A 27676-nucleotide genomic window follows, 5' to 3' on the forward strand; every position below is an offset into this window, starting at 1 on the left:
CTGGTTAAGCTGGTGCTGGTTAAACTGGTACTGGTTAAGTTGGTACTGGTTAAGCTGGTACTGGTTTAGTTGGTGCTGGTTAAGCTGGTACTGGTTAAGTTGGTACTGGTTAAGTTGGTACTGGTTAAGTTGTTTTTTCTCACCTCACTGCAGCATCCGGCTGATAAACTCTTATATCGTCATATTGACTTTCATTCTCCTCTGCTCTCTTCGTCTCTGTCTTTCTGTGATGTTGGACAGTTGCGTAAAGGATCTCCTCAGTGTCTCTGGATTCAGGAGTTTTTCCTCTGAATCTTCTGGGTTTCACACTGGCATACGGAGCGTCATTGGCTGAATCTGGTTCAGAAAGAGGCTTATCATGGACTGAAACTCTCTGTGACGCATCAGAATAGAGATCATTCTAAAATACAAGAACATTTGTAATTATTAAGACATGTAAATCAGTTTGATCTGAAGTGTAGATTCTCAGTCTAGAGCAGTTTGCCTCAAACTTTTCAGATCAAGTAACAGGTCAGATCACATCAATGTAGTGTACATGTATATTGCATTTATTCACACATGGAGTGGAGAAGAATAGGGCAGAAATAGGGCATATAATTTAATAAAAATAAAAATTCTGGATTGTGTTGATAAAGATGATAGTTAGATTGATAATGTTAGTTTGCCATCAGTTTGTAAAGTTAAAGTCTGAAACAGATAACGGCTGATCGACTGATTTTCTGCTAAAAAGTCATGTTGCGTTTGGATGATTTACCTCATTCACTCTGTGATCTTCAGCTTTAACACTCCTTCGTTTCTTTCTGTTATAATCACAGACATTAAAAGCATATGGACGTATGTATTAAATTAAGAGAAAATATGAACACTGTTTTTAAAGATTACTAATAATCAAATAAAAATGAGCTTCTACGTATATCAGACCAAAAGTGAACTTATACAGTCCCTGCAGTTTATTATTGAGCTCACAGTATAAACAGGATGAAGATGATGATGAAGATGATGATGAATAATCCTCCAGATGCCGCTGTGATCACAATCACATTCCTACCAGCAACATGATGAACTGAAAGAGGAAGGTCATCATGATTAACTCTCCAAACTGATGAATGATGTGAAGATACAGGAGTGTGTTAATAAAAGCTTCACCTGTGACAGTTACAGCGTCTGATCTCTGAGATCCATGTTGATTGTGAGCCTGACAGTAGAAGCGTCCACTCTGTAGTGCACTGAAACTCTGTCCAGATCCAACAGCTGAGGTTTCATTCTCCTTAAACCAGCTGAAGTTCAGAGCAGGAGGGTTTGAGTCACTGATGCAGTTCAGAGTCACTGAATCTCCCTCCACTATTACACCAGATCCACGCATCAACACTGAGACGTTCCTGGGAGGATCTAAAACAGAGAAACATTTATATCAATAACAATCATATTAAACTTGAAATCACAGATGTTTAGAGGATTTAATGTCACAGTTACTGAACCATCATTAACTCACACATGACGTTTAAAGTCACAGCATCAGAGTATTTCTCTCCATGTTCATTGATGGACTTGCACTTGTATTCTCCACTGTCATCAGAGCTGATCTTTGAGATGCTGAAGATTCTTCCAGATCCTACAATCGTTCCTCCTTTAAACCAGCGGATTTCTGCAGGAGGGTTTGAGTCACTGATGCAGTTCAGAGTCACTGAATCTCCCTCCACTATTACACCAGATGGACTGATGGAGATCACAGGTTTCACTGGAGGATCTACAGATGTCAGGTAAAAGTATTTATGCGACTGGTGGAAAATGTTGGAAGGACTGGTGTTGGTTATTATTGGACAATTTCAACAAACATCCCAGTTACATTTTTCACTGTTTAATGATCAACAGTGAAAGTTTAAGCAAAAAAGTTAACAGAAGAAAAAACTATTAAGAATTTGAGAGGCTTGACACATTTGACATACAGACAAATGTTTTACCAAGTTCTGGATTAAGTTTGAGGATGATACTCACAAAATAGTTTTTTCTGCAAGAGTTTAATATTTTTTTACTTGTCCTAATTTACGACGAATGTATATAGTGCAACCGCAAATACCAGGAGGAAAAAAAAATAATGTTACGTTTGTTTAGAGATTTTTTTTAAAACATACTATTAAAATTTTTTAAATATCGTGCAAAAGTTATTTTATTTCAGTAATTCGACTTAAAAGGTAAAACTAATATATTATATAGACTGATTACATGCAAAGTGAGATATTTCAAGCCTTTATTTGTTATAATTTTGATGATTATGGCTTAAGGCTTATAAAAAAAAAAAAAAAAAAAAAATTAGAATATTGTGAAAAGGTTTTCATCTGTAAGCCATAATCATCAAAATTATAAAAAATAAAAGCTTAAAATATCCCACGTTGCATGTAATGAGTCTATAATATATTAGATCCACCTTTTAAGTAAAATTACTGAAATAAATTAACTTTAGCACGATATTCAAATTTTTCAAGTTTCACCTGTAATTACAAGTCAATGTGCGATACCAAACAGGACCACGTGGAGATGCCTAAAGACCACTAGGGGTGAGTGGGGAAATACTTCCACACATGCGAGCATGAAGAAACTTAAGGGTGCTTCTCATTTCTAATTTGTGCATCCTCGTTTCCTTTCCTCGCTTCCTTTCCTTGTGTCTCAGCTCGACCGCCTGGAGGATGCAAGGGAAGGTAGCAAGGAAAGAAAGACGGAGGAATGAAGACGCAGGAATCGAGGGAGAGTTTGTGGGTGCTTCTCAATACTCAAATTGATGTTTCCTCGTTTCCTTGCTCCTCGTCCTCCAGCCTGTGACCCACAAACCGATCAAACAGGATCTTGAAGGACATCTCAATTCTCTCAATTCCCTTCACATGTCACAATAATTTTTATTTATTTATGCTTTTTGTAGTTTAAATAAATTATATGTCAAACATATATCAACAGGGCATCTTGCTTTATCTTTATTATTTTTGAATTTCTTATATAACCAAACTTTAACAACATAAGGGAAGATCCCTTGAGCGCAGCTGTTGACGCTTTGAAGTGACGCTCCAGTGATCAAGAATATTTTAATATACAAATAGGGTGCGTCTCATTTCTTATTTGTACATCCTCATTTATTTTCCTCGTTTCCTTTCCCCGTTTCTTAGCTCGACCCCCTGTAGTGATGCCCAGTTGCTCAGCGATGAACACAGGGATTGTGGCAACGGGACGTAACTTCTCACTTCTCTCCTTCAGGGAAGAGGGGTTACATTAGTAACCTAGACTTTCCCATTCAGTCATCACTATGAGTTACGTCAGTGACTGATGAATTGGTATCCCTAAAAAAACCCGCCACAAACACTGTGTGTTCCAGCACCTTGTGTAAACCGCCTGATCCGCCCGCACCCTTGGAGAAGGACAGGGCTTTACACAAAGAAGTCAATCACTGCTGTTCCTACTTGTTCCCACGCAGTGAGGATATTGGATAACACTGGGAAAGCGTGCCTACTCCAATCGGAAAGGGAGCAAACCCTGCCCGCAGGAAGGCGGCATGTGGAGTTACACATATGGACTGGCCAGAGGGCAACACTACATATGAACAGTGCGTGTGGGCCCTGTCGTTAATGCAAATGTGTATTTCAGTAATATAGCCAAGTAGGAGGGTTTCAGTTACCAGCATTTATATTGAAATATGGATTCCAAGTCTACAAAATTAACATTTGAAATAAAATATTGATAACTAATCAGTATTGGATCAAAATCGAAACTATATAAATAAGAATCAAATCGACTTGCCAAATTGTTCGCAATACCCAGCCCTAGTATTTATGGTAAATTTGTTATTTGTGTTTTTTATATATATAATGGTCTGAGCTGTCGACACGACAGATCTCGTCACAGTTGTTGTTGTTGGTGCGTCCTACGATGCGAATAGAGGCCGATTCTTGACGCACATTGCCGGCCACAGGCGTCGCACACAAACTGGCTAGATGTTGTTCAGGCATTGTGCTTTCTGCATCTTCGTTTATCTACTGCAGTAGTGATGCGGCTGAACTCAAAGGAGTGTATGGCAGTATGGCACTGTGCTTGCTATGATGTCCTGTCTGCAACCATCTCTTCAAGGGCATTTGGGTCCATGTTGCATAGTTTTAAATTGGCTTTGAGGCCGTCCTTGTAGCGTTCTAGTTGCCCTCCTTGGGCAGACTGATCTCATGAAATGGCGTATACAGGGCTTGACATTAACACCCGCCAACCCGCCAAATGCGGGTGCATTTCACCCGTGGCGGGTAACACAGTCACTCTCACTAGCCACTTTGGCGTGTTGAAGATTTGTAGTCTTGTCAAAGGACATCTGACATAACAAACGAATTGCAATTTGACACTATGCCACTACCACTCCCATGAGTACCACCTGCACATAGTTTAGTGTTTGCTCATTGGTCCATTCGTGAATCCTCTTGAACGACAACACTGCAAACAAGAAGACACGCGGAGATTAAACTCGCGGACTGTGCGACGAACTGGGCTGTTTTAGTCTGCCCTTAATTATCAACTTAATGTGATGATATAGCGATCTTTTTTTAATAGCAGGAGAATCCAGACCACCGGCGTGTCTCACGCTCTCCTGCAGTGCCGCTGCGCGAGGGTGCGCGCGCCAAACGAACGATCATCACACGCGACTGGTCGCATACACACACACATCAACACAGCGTTCAGTCAGTTCGTGAGTGTGCATGGCCGGTATTAAAGCAAAAATCATCTTCATGATTAAGGGCCACGGTGTAGGCCTAACTACTAGCAGGGCTGCCCTTATGTCACGTCATATCACAACTATCTTTCCAGAGTTAATTCTATGTTTTAATAAAATTAATCATGCCATGAAAGAAAGCAGGAGATGCGCTTGTGGGAATAATCTGGAAAATAAAGACCTGTAGGCCTATACTTGTTTCAGGTGGACATATCTCCAGTTACTCAGAGCTTCATGATGATAATTATTAAGTCAGAGCTCTGAGGAAAAGCTGATGCAAAACAAACAATCCAAAGTCCTATATAGTCCTATATAGCCTATATAAAGTTGTAATCCTCGTGCCTTAATTGTGGATTTTTTCTTTAAAATTATTATTTATTCTTTGCTCGTTGTTTCTAATGCAGATAATTGTTCTACTCTGTATTGCAGTATTTACTGCTGTAAAACAAAAAACAAACAAACAATGCAGCACTTTTATTATATACAATAAGAAGCTATTTTATGTGTGTATCTTAGACAACATGTTATCAAAAAAGGAGCTTAACAACCTTATCAGAGCTAATGATAATATTAGTTCATTTTAGCACGTTTTCAGCCCCATTGTCAATTTTAATCATATAAAACGTACAACAACAAAACTGTGGCTAGTAAAAATGCTGCGTGGCTAGTCATTTTGGAAAACCACTAGCCACATTGGCTAGTGAGCAAAAAAGTTAATGTCAAGCGCTGGGCGTATATGTATGACACGCCAATTCGTATTTCCTTTTTTGGCGTGCTATCAACACGCATAATCGCTTTTCAGCGTGTTTATCAACGCCTTGACTTAACGTTACATTACTGTATATATAAATATATGACCTACCCCAACCCCGTCCCTAAACCTACCCGTCACTGGGGTTAATACCATGTTCATGTAACTTCAACATCATGGAATTTGGTCATTTTAAGCAACCCAATTAAACTCTGAGCTAATGAGTTAAATAAGTGAATAACTGAGTGATGATTGAGCATTATTGAAGACAAATGATGTTAACAAGCAGAATCGCTGAAGGAGAAAACCGGAATGTTTAAGTCACCAATATGGAGATAAGTGTGTGTTTTAGTTGGGCTCTTGACCATTAACTTATTAACTTTAGATTTTGTTTGGTTGCTGTACATTAGTTATAGCAGCCGGATGAACAATAAACAAAGGTCATCTGATGGTGTTGGTTGTGTTTCAACATAATCATTATTTCACAATCATTTGACCTGAGTCACTGAAAAATATGTTAAACCGAATTTCTGAGTTAAGTTTACCTTACGAATAATAGCAGCATTGTCATTGTAGAGCATACTGTTTTTAGACTTTTCAATGAAATTTAAATGATCAAATCAATAAATAAAAAAGAAACTTCCTAAAACAATAGTTTGCGAAGGCACACACAGACATCAAGAATCAGCCTGTGAATCTCAACAATAGTGACAATTATAAAGCATGTTGCAGTGCATTCTGGGTGCCACCAATCAAAACTCATTCATGGCTCCCATCATGCATTGCTGCATGAATAAATAATGAGCTTATGATCTGTTTGTCACCATTGCTGAGATTCATATGCTGATTCTTGATGTCTGTGTGTGCCTACTCAACATATTTTTTAAGAAGTTTATTTTTTATTTCTTGATTTGATCATTTGAATTTAATTGAAAAGCCTAAAAATAGTATGCTCTACAATGACAGTAAGGTAAAATTAACTCAGTAATTGGGTTCAATATAAGTTCAGTGATTGAGGTCAAATGATTGTGAAATAATGATTATGTTAAATCACAACCAACACCATCAGATGACCTTTGTTTATTGTTCATCCGGCTGTTATAACTCATATACAGCAACCAAACAAAATCTAAAGTTAGTAAGTTAATGGTCAAGAGCCCAACTAAAACACACACTTATCTCCATAATGGTGACTTAAACATTCCGGTTTTCTCCTTCAGAGATTCTGCTTGTTAACATCAGGTGTCTTCAATAATGCTCAATCATCACTCAGTTATTCACTTAATTAACTCATTAGCTCAGAGTTTAATTGTGTCGCTTAAAATGACCAAATTCTATGATGTTGAAGTTACATGACCATATTATGTTTGTTTAACGAAACATAGTTATGTGGAACCGGTGGAACCTGTTTACATAAAAAAGTTAAGTAAAGCCAACATATCATTTTTTTGAGTGTAGAAGCTGCAGTTCGGAAACGAACGAATAGTGACTGAGCTTCGGTAAGGGTGTGCGCCATCAGTGAGCAATCATCTGCATACAGGAGGTCAAGCAGAATTGCGGAATGTGTCTTTGTACGAGCCTGAAGCCTGCGTAGATTGAAGACACAGCCATCTGTACAGAACTGGATTGGAATGCCCATGTCGCAGTCCTTAAAAGCCACGGACAGCATCATGGAAAAAAATATGCTGAATAACAATGGGGCGAGCACACAGCCCTGTTTAGATAGATCCAGTGGATGCAGTGGAAGACCAATTATTTTTTCAGCAGACCTTATAATTCGATTCAGTGATTTTCTGTCCTTCTTCGTGCAGTTGCCATTCCATGCAGTCATACAGTATGTTAGAACAGTCTCGATGGAACATTGATAGAAGATCTTAAGCAGCTCAGCAGACAGGTTGCTCCTTTTAAGTATTCGTAAAAAGTAGAGCCGCTGTTGCGCCTTTTTGACCATGGAGGTTGTATTTATCTCCCATTTTAGGTGCTCTGAGATCATGATCCCCAAGAATCTAAAGCAGGAGACTTTTTCCACTTCCCCGTCATTCATGATGAGGGGTTGAGGGTCCTCCTTACACCTTCTGAAGTCAACTATGATCTCCTTTGTTTTCTTGACATTAAGGGTCAGATTGTTGTCTTTACACCATCCTGTCAGTCTGTCAACTTCATCATTGTAGGCGTTCTCGTCGCTGTTTGAGATTTCTCCCACCACAGTTGTATCATCTGCAAATTTTATCATTGTATTCGAGGGGTGGGTGGAGATGCAGTCATACGAGTAAGCGCCACAGGTCTGTAGTCGTTCAGAGTGCTGATGTGGCTTTGCTTGGGCACTGGAATGATGGTTGTTGTTTTGAAGCAGGTCGGTACAGTTGCTATGGCCATTGACATATTAAAGATGTCTGTAAAGACATCTGCAAGTTGATGGGCACATTCTCTGAACACTCTTTCTGGAATCGCATCAGGTCCTTCGGCCTTCCTAGTGTTCACAGACCTCAAGGTGCGTCTCACTTCCTCTGCTGTTACCGTAAGTGTGAGGTCTGTATCAACAAGGGGAGGAGCGGCTCCGTTATCTGGTCCAGATGTTTCAAAGCGGGCGTAGAAACGGTTGAGCTTCTCTACCAAGGAGGCATTGTTGTTTGTAGGTGGTTCACGGCTGCCCCTATAATTGGTGATTTGTTGTATCCCTTGCCACACCCGTGTTGGATCTTTGTTGGTGAAGTAGCCCTCTATCTTTTCCTTATACACAGCTTTTGCCTGCTTGATGCCCTTTTTCAAGTTGTGCCTGGCTGTGCTATATAATGCTCTGTCCCCAGATTTAAAGGCTATATTGCACTCCCTCAGAAGGGCATGTACCTCTGCATTCATCTAAGGTTTCTTGTTAGGATGAATGCTGATGCGTGTGTTGATAGTAATGTTTTCAACTCAGGTTTTAATGTAACAAAGAACAGTAAAAGCATATTCATTCACATCCTGATAAAAAAACAAAAACAGGGTCCAGTTTGTTTGTTCAAAGCAGTCTTGTAACTGTAGAGATGCATCCTCAGGCCACCTCTTAATAGTTCTATCAATAGGTTTCTGCTTTTTAATAACAGGGCGATATGCTGGAATCAGAGATAGTGACAGATGATCAGACTGGCCCAGGTGTGCGAGGGGAGAGGCTCTGTATCCCTTTTTAATATTAGAGTATACACAGTCCAGTATATTATTCCCTCGTGTTGCACACTTGACATGCTGATCAAAGCTGGGTAGCACAGTTTTAAGATTAACATGATTAAAATCACCAGCCACTATAAAAATGCCCTCTGGGTAATTGTTTAGCTGTTTGTAGCTGCTAATACATGGCCCAGTGCTAAATTAGCGTTGGCGTCTGGTGGAATGTAGACTGCTGTTACCACAGCAACAGTGAATTCTCGTGGCAAATAAAAAGGTCTACACTTAACTAGAAGCTCCAGGTCAGGTGAACAATGCTTATCGGTAACAGTAGAATTTGTACACCAGTCCTCGTTCACATTTATGCAAAGTCCACCTCCACGGCTCTTACCAGAGTCCTCTGTTCTGTCGCTTCGATGTAATGAGCGACCCGTTTGGTACCATTGGAGATGCCAAATAGGTCAGACAGCTCGCCATCATCCAGCACCTGACTAAGCATACCATCATGAAATGTACGGATGATATTAATGAATTTCTCTGGGCATCCAATCTTATGCAGAATGAGCCAGAGCCCGGTGCGGGAAACTGAGTCGAAGGCTTTCGTGAGGTCAATAAAGATCATATAAAGATCAACGTGTTGTTCTCGGGACTTCTCCTGGATCTGCCTAGCTGCCTATATATATATATATATATATATATATATATATATATATATATATATATATATATATATATATATATATATATATATATATATATATATATATATATATATATATACACAGGTCCTTCTCAAAAAATTGGCATATTGTGATAAAGTTCATTATTTTCCATAATGTAATGATACAAATTAAACTTTAATATATTTTAGATTCATTGCACACCAACTGAAATATTTCAGGTTTTTTATTGTTTTAATACTGATAATTTTGGCATACAGCTCATGAAAACCCAAAATTCCTGTCTCAAAAAATTAGCATATCATGAAAAGGGTCTCTAAACGAGCTATTAATCTAATCATCTGAATCAACTAATTAACTCTAAACACCTGCAAAAGATCCCTGAGGCTTTTAAAAACTCCCAGCCTGTTTCATTACTCAAAACCGCAATCATGGGTAAGACTGCCGACCTGACTGCTGTCCAGAAGGCCATCATTGACACCCTCAAGCAAGAGGGTAAGACAGAAAGAAATTTCTGAACAAATAGGCTGTTCCCAGAGTGCTGTATCAAGGCACCTCAGTGGGAAGTCTGTGGGAAGGAAAAAGTGTGGCAAAAAACACTGCACAACGAGAAGAGGTGACCGGACCCTGAGGAAGATTGTGGAGAAGGACCGATTCCAGACCCTGGGGGACCTGCGGAAGCAGTGGACTGAGTCTGGAGTAGAAACATCCAGAGCCACCGTGCACAGGTGTGTGCAGGAAATGGGCTACAGGTGCCGCATTCCCCAGGTCAAGTCACTTTCGAACCAGAAACAGCGGCAGAAGCGCCTGACCTGGGCTACAGAGAAGCAGCACTGGACTGTTGCTCAGTTTTGCATGTCATTCGGAAATCAAGGTGCCAGAGTCTGGAGGAAGACTGGGGAGAAGGAAATCCCAAAATGCCTGAAGTCCAGTGTCAAGTACCCACAGTCAGTGATGGTCTGGGGTGCCATGTCAGCTGCTGGTGTTGGTGCACTGTGTTTTATCAAGGGCAGGGTCAATGCAGCTAGCTATCAGGAGATTTTGGAGCACTTCATGCTTCCATCTGCTGAAAAGCTTTATGGAGATGAAGATTTCATTTTTCAGCACGACCTGGCACCTGCTCACAGTGCCAAAACCACTGGTAAATGGTTTACTGACCATGGTATTACTGTGCTCAATTGGCCTGCCAACTCTCCTGACCTGAACCCCATAGAGAATCTGTGGGATATTGTGAAGAGAAAGTTGAGAGACACAAGACCCAACACTCTGGATGAGCTTAACCCTCTGGGGACCAGAAACGCGCGGGCGCGTTTTGCTCGTTTTTTTTCACATAGCAGAAAAATAGACTTAAAGTACTACCATCATTTCTGTTCATATAGAGTTAAGAAATATGAGAAAATAATCTGTTAAATGTCTACTTTTTTATGTGCCCACATACAATCGAAATAAAATATTGTGCTTTTGTAAAATAAAGAAAATAAACAGGGTGTGCGTTCTGCCTCTCAGTCACCGTGAACTTTTTTTCTGGAGCACGTCTCTAATCTTCAACACAACTCAGCTTATACTATTCACCCAGCCATAAGCAATATATCTTTTAAATCGTTTGAGTTTGTACTTTTAAATGATCCGATTCAAAACTAAAATTAATATTCTCCGTTTATGTTATCTATATAAAAAGAGAGACGTGTCAGCCCGTCTCATTATCGTTCTCTCAGCTGATTATCCCTGGTAATGTGACACGCCCACGGAGAGCACGCGCTATTCAAACGCAAATATGTGAAGCAACACATTGAGACGCGTGAACGCCCATAAACTCTGAAAACACACATTATTTTTTAGTCAGATTAATCTACTGTCGTCTTGCGCGGCTATATGAGGAACAATCCTGGGACATTTACCACTGGGTTTATTTTCACTGCGAGGATGAACAGATTCAGCTGAGAAGTAAGTGTTTTTTGCAAGTGCTTTGTTCTAATCGCGATATAGAATAACGTAGTGTCTGTAAACGGAAAAATAGCGTACTGTTAAATGTGAATCATGTTTGTGTGTGTGTGTGTGTGTGTGTGTGTGTGTGTGTGTGTGTGTGTGTGTGTGTGTGTGTGTGTGTGTGTGTGTGTGTGTGTGTGTGTGTGTGTGTGTGTGTGAATGAATGAATGAACGCACAGATACGCACTGTTACAGACTAAATAACATTTCGTTGACTCGTTTTGGATAAAGTTTTTACTCTAAAATAGACATCAAATAAGCTTTTTTTAGGAGTTTCTGCTCATATGTTAAATATATAGTATGTTTTGTCAATAAACTAATCAACTAAGATGTTTTAGTGTTTGTTCAAGCTATCAAAATAATGAATCCTCAACTTTGAAATATGTATGATCAAACTAAGACATTTATGGAGAAAGACAATTTTCTTTTCAAGATGTTTCCAACTCTAACTTTGAACTTTGAACTGAAATAAAACCATGTCTATACGGTGAAGGGTGTGTGATAGAAGTGTCCAGACTTATGCACCCTGTATTTTCCTTATATAAATCCAAACAATCTAAAAGCCATTCTTTTTTAAATCTCCTCATTCTTTGTGCAAGGCTCCTGTAATGATATGGCCTGATAGCACCTAATAGGGCCATTATGGGGAGGGTCTTTGTCTTTCTCAGGTGTGAAATTCCACACATATTAATGAGAGACCACGCCTCCTCGCATAAAGCTTTCTCAAACAAAACACGTCATTAAAAATGTAAAAGACTTTATTGACTTATCTGAATGAGTAGTCAGGATGATTCTCACATAGTTTTGGAGCAAATATTCTAGGCTATGTGATACAATTTTCAAAAGTCTTGTGAAGAAATAATCAATATGTGTTTTGTGGTCTTATTTCAGCAACTTTCATTTTTATTTTTTTCAATAACCACGCATAAACATTATTCTATTAAAAATACAAACTTGTACATACATGTTGCTCACTCATCATGGTAGCCAAGTTTGTGCTATATAGAGTGAATTTACACCTTTGCCATTAACATGTTTATAAATAACTGAAAAAAGCACAAATGTCAGTGCATGTCAAAACATCCCAAGGGCCCCAAAAACACTCTGGTCCCCAGAGGGTTAACCCTCTAGGCGCCACGGTCGAGTTTACTCGACAAGATGCGACACTGAATAAAACGGCCGATTTTGTCAAATTGGGTGTCAAATTTCGTTCGACCTCCCCTCCACTGGATGGCAGACATGTCATACTTCATCCCCGAATCAAAAAACGTCATGTTTCTATACAAAATGTTCGAGTTAGAGCGCATTGAATCAGTGAGATCAAAAGCGGAGCTAGTGTGCGAGTGAGCCATGTTATCAGATCCTCTCCGCGATCGCGGCGACAGTATTGTGGTGGAGACTTTGTCTAATGCCACTGGGTATGTTAGACGAGGTCGAAGTATTCATAGGACAGTTAGGAGACAACGTGGAGGCAGGGTGGGGAGTCGCAATGACAATGACAGTAGTCCGAGCTGTGCACACTCGGCGCACGCGCGAGGCAGATCTGGGCGCGCTGCTCGTATCATCTCACTCATGATCTGTGCGAGTGAGCGTTTGAACTAAACAGGTCTTGTCTACTACTGTATTTAGTAAATGGAAAATCTCTACAGCAAAAGGCCAACCACTACATGCATTCGGTTTGTTTCTACCATATATTAGTAATGATTTACACAGTTTGTTTACTACTTACTATATACCTGAGCATTCAGTATTGTGCAATATAGCATACAGAAGGTGATGGACATTTTTGGGGGAAAGAAGTGCTGCATTTTATCATTTAAACATTTGACTTTTCATGAAAATTCTATAATCCAAGATTGCCACCACCATATGACGTCATAATATGCTAATTAGATGGGAAAATGTAATCCCTACATAAACTTTGGGTCATCCTTAATATTTCTCTAATTTACAGAAAGTCTCTATCTTTTATCACTTTTAAGATATAGCCTTTTGAAATTAAGATGTCAAAATCGAACGTTTTAGGAAAAAACCTCTGGCGCCTAAAGGGTTAAGGCCGCTATCGAAGCATCCTGGGCCTCCATAACACCTCAGCAGTGCCACAGGCTGATTGCCTCCATGTCACGCCGCATTGAAGCAGTCATTTCTGCAAAAGGATTCCCAACCAAGTATTGACTATTGAGTGCATAACTGAACATAATAATTTGAAGGTTGACTTTTTTTTTGTATTAAAAACACTTCTTTTATTGGTCGGATGAAATATGCTAATTTTTTTGAGACAGGAATTTTGGGTTTTCATGAGCTGTATGCCAAAATCATCAGTGTTAAAACAATAAAACACCTGAAATATTTCAGTTGCTGTGCAATGAATCTAAAATATATGAAAGTTTAATTTTTATCATTACATTATGGAAAAAAATGAACTTTATCACAATATGCTAATTTTTTTAGAAGGACCTGTGTATATATATATATTTATTTATATACATAATTGATAAGCATTTTTATTAATTGACAAAGCACTGCATTTGAAAAATGTTTCCTTCTCAGCCTTAAGTCAAGTCAAGTCAAGTCAAATATATTTATATAGCGCTTTTCACAATACAGATTGTATCAAAGCTGCTTCACAGTATCAATCAAAACAACTTAACAGTGTTTGTTTATTACTGGAAAAAGACATCCAAGTTTGGTAGAGCTGATCAGTGGTATGATGGGTCATTTAATTTGAATATCCCCAACTGAGCAAGCCAAAGGCAACAGTGGCAAGGAACCGAAAAACTCCATCAGATGACCCAATGGAGAAAAAAAACCTTGGGAGAACCCAGGCTCAGTCGGGGCCAGTTCTCCTCTGGCGTTTATGAAGTAGAGGCCGAATTTACAGTAACTGTAAGATAAAAAAATATTTATATGAATGACTGGCTAAATAGATGCGTCTTTAGTCTAGTTTTAAACTGGGAGACCGAGTCTGAGCAACGAACAATATCAGGAAGGCTATTCCAGAGCTTCGGAGCTAAATGTGAAAAGGCTCTCCCTCCTTTGGTGGATCTGGATATCCTAGGAATGATCAGAAGCCTCGAATTTAGTGATCTTAAAGAGCGCGATGGATTATAGGGCGATAGAAGATCCGTTAAATAGACTGGAGCTAAACCATTCAGAGCTTATAAGTCAAAAGCAATACCTTGTAATTAATACGGAACTTTATAGGTAACCAATGAAGTGATGATAGAATCGGTGTTATATGATCATATTTTCTTGATCTAGTAAGAACTCTAGCGGCTGCATTTTGGACTAACTGTAGCTTGTTTATTGAAGATGCAGGACAACCAGCTAATAAAGCATTACAGTAATCTAGTCTCGAAGTCATGAATGCATGAACTAACTTTTCTGCATCAGGGACTGATAGCATATTACGTAGCTTAGCAATGTTTCTAAGGTGGAAAAAGGCTGTTTTTGTAACATATGAAATATGCTTTTCAAAAGACAGGTTGCAGTCTAATGTAACACCCAGGTCTTTTACTGTAGCGGATAAAGTAACAGGGCATCCTACTATACCTGTTAACTGGCACCCCCCTTTTTTTTGCATAGACATAAAAATCACTATCCAAACTTAAATGGTTGTAATTCAGGAATGCTTTGGAATATAGACCTATGGCTAGTCTTGTTTTAAAGAAGACATTTTCCAGATTATTGTAGAAGTCTAGAAATGATAAAAAATGAAACAGAAAAAAAGTTATATAAGTTTGAGTTTATGAAATGGTGTAATGTAAAAATATAATTATTAATATTTTATATAAAATATATATATTACAAAATATATTTTACTCTAAAACTGCAAGAAAATTAAAGACAAGAATCTGAACAAGTTGTATTCCAAATTTTAGGTTGATATCTAAAAAAATTAGCTTTCAGTAAGATTTTATTTGGGCGCAGTACCCAACTTTTTCACTAGACTCCATTACTGCCCATATAAGGGCGCCGCCATTTTCATATATGTTTTGAGTGATCTGAACCATGTATTTCCATAATTGTCATACAATTTATGAAGTAGACATCCTATTCAGAAGTAGTATGGGTGGTTTGGCAGTATTTGATTTGAATTCAACCTCTAATAAATGCATAAAAAGACTACGTTATAGCGTTATAGCTCGCAGCCAATCAGAAATCGAGAATCCATACATTTTTCTTTATATTTAAAACATTTTCTGACCTTTTTTTCTCATAAAATGGAATTGGTGTTATCTTTTGAACTCATGGCATGAAAACAAACTGAGGTTTCTACCAATCTTTCATGATTTTTCGTGTTTATTGTTATTTCAAAATAAAGGCCTAAATACTCCTAATGAATATGAAATATTCTTGTTGCAAATTGATAAATTACTGCTCCTCTGTAATTTATTTTAGATAACAGCCACCAAATATGAAAACTAGAGATTTTAAGCTTTCAAATGATATATAGTTTGGCAATATAACTTTAGGTTTTTACTAAGATATTATTGTTTTAAACATGCAATGGCAAATGGGCCCGCCGGCGGGCCCTTGCAGGTTAAGAGGCGTGCTGTGAATGATTTTGTGGACGTTTTTTAGAACCGATAAGTATTACCTCTGTCTTGTCTGGATTTAATAAAAGAAAATTACGCGTCATCCAATCTTTTATATCTTTAACACAATCTGTCAATTTGGATAATTTAGCGTATTCATCTGGCCGTGATGAAATATATATTTGAGTGTCATCGGCATAACAATGGAAACTAATTCCATGTTTCCTTAGAATATTACCAAGTGGCAGCATATATATTGAGAATAATAAAGGGCCTAACACAGATCCCTGCGGCACTCCATAGTTTGCCGAAGTTATGATTGATTTTTCTCCATTTAAGTAGACGAAATGGTAGCGGTCAGATAAGTATGACCTGAACCAGCTTAATGCTTATCCTTGAACACCAGTGTAATTTTGTAGTCGATCTAAGAGTATTGTGTGATCTATAGTATCGAACACAGCGCTAAGATCAAGTAAAACTAGTACTGAGATACAGCCTTGGTCCGAAGCTAAAAGTAAATCATTTGTGAGTCTAACAAGCGCAGTTTCAGTGCTATGATGTGGCCTGAATCCAGACTGAAACTTTTCATAGATGTCGGTTTCTTGCAAGAAAGAGCCGAGTTGAGCGGACACAACTTTTTCTAATATTTTTGACATAAATGGAAGATTTGAGATGGGTCTGTAATTTGCTAAGTTATTTGGATCTAATTGTGGTTTCTTAATAAGAGGTTTTATAACTGCCAGCTTGAACGTTCTTGGAACATGACCTAAAGATAAAGATGAGTTAATAATATTGAGAAGAGGCTCTTCCTGTCAGGAGTCTAGTCTTATTCCTCTGCTTGTTTCTCTCTCTCTTTCACTTGTGCTCTCGCACAGCTGAACCCATTCTTAATCAGCGTTCACTCTCCTGCTCCTGCTACGATCATCCGGCCTGGTTTCTCTTTGGAGATCATTTTCCTGTTCTGCGTTCAAGACTACCTGTGATCGGCAGACAGCCTGTGTTGCATTTATCATTTTCCTTTTCAATAAATCATTAACCAGCTTTCGCTTTTGGGTCTATTTCGAACTGTTACACTTCCACTATACACTCACCGGCCACTTTATTAGGTACCCCATGCTAGTAACGGGTTGGACCCCCTTTTGCCTTCAGAACTGCCTCAATTCTTCGTGGCATAGATTCAACAAGGTGCTGGAAGCATTCCTCAGGGAGTTTGGTCCATATTGACATGATGGCATCACACAGTTGCCGCAGATTTGTCGGCTGCACATCCATGATGCGAATCTCCCGTTCCACCACATCCCAAAGATGCTCTATTGGGTTGAGATCTGGTGACTGTGGAGGCCATTTTAGTACAGTGAACTCATTGTCATGTTCAAGAAACCAATTTGAAATGATTAGAGCTTTGTGACATGGTGGAAGTAGCCATCAGAGGATGGGTACATGGTGGCCATAAAGGGATGGACATGGTCAGAAACAATGCTCAGGTAGGCCGTGGCATTTAAACGATGCCCAATTGGCACTAAGGGGCCTAAAGTGTGCCAGGAAAACATCCCCCACACCATTACACCACCACCACCAGCCTGCACAGTGGTAACAAGGCATGATGGTTCCATGTTCTCATTCTGTTTACGCCAAATTCTGACTCTAACATCTGAATGTCTCAACAGAAATCGAGACTCATCAGACCAGGCAACATTTTTCCAGTCTTCAACTGTTCAATTTTGGTGAGCTCTTGCAAAATTGTAGCCTCTTTTTCCTATTTGTAGTGGAGATGAGTGGTACCCGGTGGAGTCTTCTGCTGTTGTAGCCCATCCGCCTCAAGGTTGTGCGTGTTGTGGCTTCACAAATGCTTTGCTGCATACCTCGGTTGTAACGAGTGGTTATTTCAGTCACTGTTGCCCTTCTATCAGCTCGAACCAGTCTGGCCATTCTCCTCTGACCTCTGGCATCAACAAGGCATTTCCGCCCACAGAACTGCCGCTCACTGGATGTTTTTTCTTTTTCGGACCATTCTCTGTAAACCCTAGAGATGGTTGTGCGTGAAAATCCCAGTAGATTAGCAGTTTCTGAAATACTCAGACCAGCCCTTCTGGCACCAACAATCATGCCACGTTCAAAGTCACTCAAATCACCTTTCTTCCCCATACTGATGCTCGGTTTGAACTGCAGGAGATTGTCTTGACCATGTCTACATGCCTAAATGCACTGAGTTGCCGCCATGTGATTGGCTGCTTAGAAATTAAGTGTTAACGAGCAGTTGGACAGGTGTACCTAATAAAGTGGCCGGTGAGTGTATGTAACACTTCTATATAGTTTAGTTGGTATAGGATCTAATAAACATGTTGTTGTTTTAGATGAAGTGATAAGTTTATTTAACTCTTTTTGTTCTATGGTTGTAAAGCATTGTAATTGTTCTTGCGGGGTGATAATTGCGGCTGAATTATAAGGCGCGAGCAAAGATTGAGCGTTTACGATTGTAATTCTGATGCTTTCAATTTTCTCGGTGAAGAAGTTCATGAAATCATTACTACTAAACTGTAACGAGGTATTTTGTTCAGACGACGTCTGTTTATTTGTTAGTGTCACAGAAATCTGTTGTTTTTGAGACACATGATATAAATCTGTTTTTTTTTTCTTCTAGATTTTCGTGAAACACAAGAGCTCCCACAAAACTTACTGATTATTTATTAGCATTATGTCTTAAACTCTGCTAGCTTTTCAAAGACAACTTTAAAGAGAAAAGTGAATCTGCACTCACACATGACATTGAGCTGAACATCAGGAGAGACGTGAGTGTGTCCGTCTACAGCACAGCTATATCTGCCTGAATCCTCTCTTCTGACTGACTGCAGCAGGAGTTCATTGTTTCTGTCTCTTCTCTCAGTTAATGGCTGTGAGTTTCTGTACCAGATGAATGTTGCTCTGTCAGTCAGAGCGCAGCTGCTTTTACATGTCAGACTGACTGAATCTCCCTCTGTCACTCTCTCAGGAGACTCCACCTGAAGATCTGAACACAACACACACATTATATCTAGTGCTGCTGTCATACACTGATTATTATTCAACATAATGCACAGAAGAAGAGATAAACCTCATCAAAGTCACCTGTGACAGTAAGAGTCACTCCTGGATAAGCAATATATTTTCCTTCTGTTATATTAGTGATGAATCTGAAATAGTACATGTGTGAATCCTTCAGTGTCACATGACTCAGTCTGACGGTGCAGTTCTGCTGTTGATCTCCCAGATACTGAAGCCTCTGACTGTATTCAGGGTCATTAGACAGATCTGGAGGCTCGTCAGGATATGTTACCGATGTATTGGTCCAGAACACTTTCTTGATCTGATATCCAGTAGGGTATGTATAAGTGCATCTCATTATCACTGTTGAGTCCTTTAGTGCACAGATGTGTGAAGGACTGTAACTCACACCCCAACCAGCACTAGAAACCCCTGAAACACAGAATTCATCAAACTGTAAATGTTGTTTTATCAGTTATATTGGGCCATGAAAACATGATGATACTTTATTACTATTTGAAAACACTCATTCCAGGAAATATAAGCTCATCTTCTCAGAATGTCTCTGTGTGAATTACTTCGTCAGCTTTGATGGACGGTGTTGCAGAAAAGCAGAAATAAATGTACAGAGACAGAGTGAAGACCAAGAAATGAGCCAAAAACAACAAGCTGCAGAATTAAATCATGGAATATGACAAAATAAATATTTAACATACAGATTCACTTCTGAGAACATGAGCAAAGGATATTCTCGATCTAGAGCTACAGCAGGACTGCGAACTGTCACGCAAACAATAAATGTCGTTTTGGCGCTTGTAAATGTGACGTGAAAGACCACAGTTCAGTTCATGCGGCACGTGAACCGATCATCTCTTAGGCTACTCTTTAATACTAGTTAATAGTAAATAAACAAGAATGAACAATAGGTATGTTGAAAGATACAGTAGCCTACAAGTTACCGAAATGTATATGCCTCATTCATTATATCGATCAATCAGTGTTTTTCAACCGCGGAAAGATGTCAATAAAACAGCTGGAGAAAAACATTACATTTCATTTAATGAACATAGCACGTTATAGTGCTGGGTTTCGATTCAAATTTCAAGAATCGATTCGATTCCGATTCTCAAGATCTTGAATCGATTATCATTATTCGATTCGATTCGATTCGATCCGATCCGATCTTCGAGATTAAGATAAGTGTTTTTGAAAAAAGCATATTTTTTTTCCAGCTGTTGAATTACAGGACTGTAGTTATGCAACATATTGATACAATTATTATAGACATTTAACTGCAAATTAATGGAGTATTGATGGTTGTAAAGAACAATCCCCCTTCCAGAGTGTTGATACAACTGCTTTCACAAACTTGCACTGGTGTAGACGACAGAGGACGCAGAGGTATCAGCAGCAGTAACCGCAGAGGATTGCAAGTAACCACAGCAACCGCGATATTCACGTTTTTTATAAGGCTATACCCTTCTTGTTTTGAACTTCATGCATGTGTATTGAATGTTAAACAAGTTCATAATGATAACAAACAAGACTGTTTATCGTGGTGATGTGTAGCCTACAGAGGCTTCGCACAGACAGTGAATGAGAGAGATCGGCAGAGCGCGTGCGATTACCTGCGTCTGTCTTTGAAGTCATATGTATTTGTGAAAAAGGTTGCCGTGTCAAAGGAAAGCGAAATATTTGTCGTATCATCCTTTTAACGTTCACGTCACGGGTATTTACCATAAATGCGCGTCAGCAGCAGCGCTGGTCAGCATCCCACTGCGCGAGGAAGCCGCGGGGAAATAAAATCAGCGAGTCACGCATTGAATCAATGCCATATTGGTCTCTAATAAGTGAAGCATCAGCTTCAGCGTTACCCATGCGACGCATTGCTGCTCAGCTGAGCCTTGAAAAGTGGAACTCAAAGTTAAAAAATAATTAACACCTTGTTTCATTACATCTCTTTTAATGAATCAGCTTTTTTGAACGTGTTCGTTGAATGAACGGTTTAATGACTCACTCAAAGCCCGTTGTCGTAACAATGTGCGCGCTGAGTGAAAGCCTTTCAATGCGCATACAGGGATCTCCCAGTCGCGGCAAGTTAAAGTTCACGGGGAAAATGTAAACCTATTAAAATCGATCCTCTGAGTTACGGATCGATCTTTAGAAATTAATATGAAAATCGATTCAGAATTGGTGAATCGATTTTTTCAACACAGCACTAGCACGTTAGCTAGAAAAATTAGCCATAGAGTAAATATGTGCACCATATTGTTAACATTTTTTATTTTTTAACCTTTAATAATAATAGCTGAAGAGGGAGACACTCCAGAGAACAGACGAACAAGGACCTCTGACCTAGATGTCAGAAGGCCATTTGGTGCAGGGGGGCTTAGTGGGCCAACTAGTGACGTCTATGGAAAACTACTGGGAGGAAGGCTCTGGGGGGAAGAAGGCCTTGAAACTAAGATAAAGGCTAGTTCAGTCTGTCTGGGGGTGTGTCACTCTTCTGCACAGGGTAACAACTGTGTATTAGACTGCTCCTATTCTTGCAAGAATAAATACTTCTATTTTATATAATTTGACTCTGAGTGTCTCTTACGCAGTGATGTTTGTTTGAGATGAATTTTTGCCACAACAGTGACATCACAAACCCCAGAATTTACATAAACCCCGCCTCACAAACAAAGGGCTCTATATGTTTACAGTTTAGTCATTTTCACACTCTTCCTCCTCTAACTCACACTCTTCCTCCTCTAACTCACACTCTTCCTCCTCTTACTCACACTCTTCCTCCTCTAACTCACACTCTTCCTCCTCTAACTCACACTCTTCCTCCTCTTACTCACACTCTTCCTCCTCTTACTCACACTCTTCCTCCTCTTATACTCACACTCTTCCTCCTCTTATACTCACACTCTTCCTCCTCTAACTCACACTCTTCCTCCTCTAACTCACACTCTTCCTCCTCTAACTCACACTCTTCCTCCTCTAACTCACACTCTTCCTCCTCTAACTCACACTCTTCCTCCTCTTATACACACACTCTTCCTCCTCTTATACTCACACTCTTCCTCCTCTAACTCACACTCTTCCTCCTCTAACTCACACTCTTCCTCCTCTAACTCACACTCTTCCTCCTCTTATACACACACTCTTCCTCCTCTTATATACACACTCTTCCTCCTCTTATACACACACTCTTCCTCCTCTTATACACACACTCTTCCTCCTCTTATACTCACACTCTTCCTCCTCTTATACTCACACTCTTCCTCCTCTTATACTCACACTCTTCCTCCTCTTATACTCACACTCTTCCTCCTCTTATACTCACACTCTTCCTCCTCTTATACACACACTCTTCCTCCTCTTATACTCACACTCTTCCTCCTCTTATACTCACACTCTTCCTCCTCTTATACACACACTCTTCCTCCTCTTATACTCACACTCTTCCTCCTCTTACTCACACTCTTCCTCCTCTTACTCACACTCTTCCTCCTCTAACTCACACTCTTCCTCCTCTAACTCACACTCTTCCTCCTCTAACTCACACTCTTCCTCCTCTAACTCACACTCTTCCTCCTCTTACTCACACTCTTCCTCCTCTTATACTCACACTCTTCCTCCTCTTATACTCACACTCTTCCTCCTCTAACTCACACTCTTCCTCCTCTAACTCACACTCTTCCTCCTCTTATACTCACACTCTTCCTCCTCTTATACTCACACTCTTCCTCCTCTTACTCACACTCTTCCTCCTCTAACTCACACTCTTCCTCCTCTAACTCACACTCTTCCTCCTCTTATACTCACACTCTTCCTCCTCTTATACACACACTCTTCCTCCTCTTATACTCACACTCTTCCTCCTCTTATACACACACTCTTCCTCCTCTTATACTCACACTCTTCCTCCTCTTATTCTCACACTCTTCCTCCTCTTATACACACACTCTTCCTCCTCTTATACTCACACTCTTCCTCCTCTTACTCACACTCTTCCTCCTCTTACTCACACTCTTCCTCCTCTAACTCACACTCTTCCTCCTCTAACTCACACTCTTCCTCCTCTTACTCACACTCTTCCTCCTCTAACTCACACTCTTCCTCCTCTTACTCACACTCTTCCTCCTCTTATACTCACACTCTTCCTCCTCTTATACTCACACTCTTCCTCCTCTAACTCACACTCTTCCTCCTCTAACTCACACTCTTCCTCCTCTAACTCACACTCTTCCTCCTCTTATACACACACTCTTCCTCCTCTTATACTCACACTCTTCCTCCTCTAACTCACACTCTTCCTCCTCTAACTCACACTCTTCCTCCTCTAACTCACACTCTTCCTCCTCTAACTCACACTCTTCCTCCTCTAACTCACACTCTTCCTCCTCTTATACTCACACTCTTCCTCCTCTTATACTCACACTCTTCCTCCTCTAACTCACACTCTTCCTCCTCTAACTCACACTCTTCCTCCTCTAACTCACACTCTTCCTCCTCTTATACTCACACTCTTCCTCCTCTTATACTCACACTCTTCCTCCTCTAACTCACACTCTTCCTCCTCTAACTCACACTCTTCCTCCTCTAACTCACACTCTTCCTCCTCTTATACTCACACTCTTCCTCCTCTAACTCACACTCTTCCTCCTCTTATACTCACACTCTTCCTCCTCTTATACTCACACTCTTCCTCCTCTTATACTCACACTCTTCCTCCTCTTATACTCACACTCTTCCTCCTCTAACTCACACTCTTCCTCCTCTAACTCACACTCTTCCTCCTCTTATACTCACATTCTTCCTCTTATACTCACATTCTTCCTCTTATACTCACACTCTTCCTCCTCTTATACTCACACTCTTCCTCCTCTTATACTCACACTCTTCCTCCTCTTATACTCACACTCTTCCTCCTTTAACTCACACTCTTCCTCCTCTAACTCACACTCTTCCTCCTCTTACTCACACTCTTCCTCCTCTAACTCACACTCTTCCTCCTCTAACTCACACTCTTCCTCCTCTAACTCACATTCTTCCTCTTATACTCACATTCTTCCTCTTATACTCACACTCTTCCTCCTCTTATACTCACACTCTTCCTCCTCTAACTCACACTCTTCCTCTTATACTCACACTCTTCCTCCTCTTTTACTCACACTCTTCCTCCTCTTATACTCACACTCTTCCTCCTCTTATACTCACACTCTTCCTCCTCTAACTCACACTCTTCCTCCTCTAACTCACACTCTTCCTCCTCTTATACTCACATTCTTCCTCTTATACTCACATTCTTCCTCTTATACTCACACTCTTCCTCCTCTTATACTCACACTCTTCCTCCTCTTATACTCACACTCTTCCTCCTCTAACTCACACTCTTCCTCCTCTAACTCACACTCTTCCTCCTCTAACTCACACTCTTCCTCCTCTAACTCACACTCTTCCTCCTCTTATACTCACACTCTTCCTCCTCTTATACACACACTCTTCCTCCTCTTATACACACACTCTTCCTCCTCTTATACTCACACTCTTCCTCCTCTTATACTCACACTCTTCCTCCTCTTATACTCACACTGTTCCTCCTCTAATACTCACACTCTTCCTCCTCTTATACTCACACTCTTCCTCATCTTATACTCACACTCTTCCTCCTCTTATACTCACACTCTTCCTCCTCTAACTCACACTCTTCCTCCTCTTATACTCACACTCTTCCTCCTCTTATACTCACACTCTTCCTCCTCTTATACTCACACTCTTCCTCCTCTAACTCACACTCTTCCTCCTCTTATACTCACACTCTTCCTCCTCTTATACTCACACTCTTCCTCCTCTTATACTCACACTCTTCCTCCTCTTATACTCACACTCTTCCTCCTCTTATACTCACACTCTTCCTCCTCTTATACACACACTCTTCCTCCTCTAACTCACACTCTTCCTCCTCTTATACTCACACTCTTCCTCCTCTAACTCACACTCTTCCTCTTATACTCACACTCTTCCTCCTCTAACTCACACTTTTCCTCCTCTTATACTCACACTCTTCCTCCTCTTATACTCACACTCTTCCTCCTCTTATACACACACTCTTCCTCCTCTTATACACACACTCTTCCTCCTCTTATACTCACACTCTTCCTCTTCTTATACTCACACTCTTCCTCCTCTTATACTCACACTCTTCCTCCTCTTATACACACACTCTTCCTCCTCTTCCTCCTCTTATACTCACACTCTTCCTCCTCTTGTACTCACACTCTTCCTCCTCTTATACACACACTCTTCCTCCTCTTATACTCACACTCTTCCTCCTCTTATACACACACTCTTCCTCCTCTTATACTCACACTCTTCCTCCTCTAACTCACACTCTTCCTCCTCTTACTCACACTCTTCCTCCTCTAACTCACACTCTTCCTCCTCTTACTCACACTCTTACTCCTCTTATACTCACACTCTTCCTCCTCTTATACTCACACTCTTCCTCCTCTAACTCACACTCTTCCTCCTCTAACTCACACTCTTCCTCCTCTAACTCCTCTTATACTCACACTCTTCCTCCTCTTGTACTCACACTCTTCCTCCTCTTATACACACACTCTTCCTCCTCTTATACTCACACTCTTCCTCCTCTTATACACACACTCTTCCTCCTCTTATACTCACACTCTTCCTCCTCTAACTCACACTCTTCCTCCTCTTACTCACACTCTTCCTCCTCTAACTCACACTCTTCCTCCTCTTACTCACACTCTTCCTCCTCTTATACTCACACTCTTCCTCCTCTTATACTCACACTCTTCCTCCTCTAACTCACACTCTTCCTCCTCTAACTCACACTCTTCCTCCTCTAACTCACACTCTTCCTCCTCTTATACTCACACTCTTCCTTCTCTTATACACACACTCTTCCTCCTCTTATACACACACTGTTCCTCCTCTTATACACACACTCTTCCTCCTCTTATACTCACACTCTTCCTCCTCTTATACACACACTCTTTCTCCTCTTATACTCACACTCTTCCTCCTCTTAAACTCACACTTTTCCTCCTCTTATACTCACACTCTTCCTCCTCTTATACTCACACTCATCCTCCTCTTATACACACACTCTTCCTCCTCTTATACACACACTCTTCCTCCTCTTATACTCACACTCATCCTCCTCTTATACACACACTCTTCCTCCTCTTATACACACACTCTTCCTCCTCTTATACACACACTCTTCCTCCTCTTATACACACACTCTTCCTCCTCTTATACTCACACTCTTCCTCCTCTTATTCTCACACTCTTCCTCCTCTTATACACACACTCTTCCTCCTCTTATACTCACACTCTTCCTCCTCTTATACACACACTCTTCCTCCTCTTATACTCACACTCTTCCTCCTCTTATACTCAGACTCTTCCTCCTCGTATACTCACACTCTTCCTACTCTTATACACACACTCTTCCTCCTCTTATACACACACTCTTCCTCCTCTTATACTCACACTCTTCCTCCTCTTATACACACACTCTTCCTCCTCTTATACTCACACTCTTCCTCCTCTTATACACACACTCTTCCTCCTCTTATATTCACACTCTTCCTCCTCTTATACTCACACTCTTCCTCCTCTTATACTCACACTCTTCCTCCTCTTATACTCACACTCTTCCTCCTCTTATACTCACACTCTTCCTACTCTTATACACACACTCTTCCTCCTCTTATACTCACACTCTTCCTCTTATACTCACACTCTTCCTCCTCTTATACTCAGACTCTTCCTCCTCGTATACTCACACTCTTCCTACTCTTATACACACACTCTTCCTCCTCTTATACACACACTCTTCCTCCTCTTATACTCACACTCTTCCTCCTCTTATACACACACTCTTCCTCCTCTTATACTCACACTCTTCCTCCTCTTATACACACACTCTTCCTCCTCTTATACTCACACTCTTCCTCCTCTTATACACACACTCTTCCTCCTCTTATACTCACACTCTTCCTCCTCTTATACTCACACTCTTCCTCCTCTTATACTCACACTCTTCCTCCTCTTATACTCACACTCTTCCTCCTCTTATACTCACACTCTTCCTCCTCTTATACTCACACTCTTCCTACTCTTATACACACACTCTTCCTCCTCTTATACTCACACTCTTCCTCTTATACTCACACTCTTCCTCCTCTTATACACACACTCTTCCTCCTCTTGTACTCACACTCTTCCTCCTCTTATACTCACACTCTTCCTCCTCTTATACTCACACTCTTCCTCCTCTTATACTCACACTCTTCCTACTCTTATACACACACTCTTCCTCCTCTTATACTCACACTCTTCCTCCTCTTATACTCACACTCTTCCTCCTCTTATACACACACTCTTCCTCCTCTAACTCACACTCTTCCTCCTCTTATACTCACACTCTTCCTCCTCTTATACTCACACTCTTCCTCCTCTTATACTCACACTCTTCCTCCTCTAACTCACACTCTTCCTCCTCTTATACTCACACTCTTCCTCTTATACTCACACTCTTCCTCCTCTTATACTCAGACTCTTCCTCCTCGTATACTCACACTCTTCCTACTCTTATACACACACTCTTCCTCCTCTTATACACACACTCTTCCTCCTCTTATACTCACACTCTTCCTCCTCTTATACACACACTCTTCCTCCTCTTATACTCACACTCTTCCTCCTCTTATACACACACTCTTCCTCCTCTTATACTCACACTCTTCCTCCTCTTATACACACACTCTTCCTCCTCTTATACTCACACTCT

General features: G+C 40.3%; 1 protein-coding gene across 1 annotated transcript; it reads right to left on the reverse strand.

The window, feature by feature from the left end:
* Positions 1-719: 719 nt before the first annotated feature.
* LOC130105851 (B-cell receptor CD22-like) lies at positions 720-19291 on the reverse strand. Its single transcript, XM_056272053.1, has 6 exons — positions 18940-19291; positions 18593-18841; positions 1493-1747; positions 1147-1389; positions 967-1063; positions 720-800 (listed from the first exon to the last, which is right to left on the reverse strand). Exons 1-6 carry the CDS (start codon positions 19211-19213, stop codon positions 731-733), a joined length of 1188 nt encoding a protein of 395 aa, XP_056128028.1. The 5' UTR covers positions 19214-19291; the 3' UTR covers positions 720-730.
* Between the last annotated feature and the right edge of the window lie 8385 nt (positions 19292-27676).

Source organism: Rhinichthys klamathensis, unplaced genomic scaffold, assembly GCF_029890125.1.
Source record: "Rhinichthys klamathensis goyatoka isolate OS25496 unplaced genomic scaffold, OSU_Roscu_1.1 h1tg000330l_1, whole genome shotgun sequence".
Lineage (NCBI taxonomy): Eukaryota > Metazoa > Chordata > Actinopteri > Cypriniformes > Leuciscidae > Rhinichthys > Rhinichthys klamathensis.

Coding starts and splice junctions, on each gene's coding strand:
- LOC130105851 (XM_056272053.1), bottom strand. CDS start 19,213: ATGAGATGCACTTATACATACCCTACTGGATATCAGATCAAGAAAGTG. Junction 1,748..18,592: donor TGTTCAGCTCAATGTCATGT/GTGAGTGCAGAT, acceptor TGACATCTGTAG/ATCCTCCAGTGAAACCTGTG. Junction 1,064..1,146: donor AGACGCTGTAACTGTCACAG/GTGAAGCTTTTA, acceptor TTCCTCTTTCAG/TTCATCATGTTGCTGGTAGG.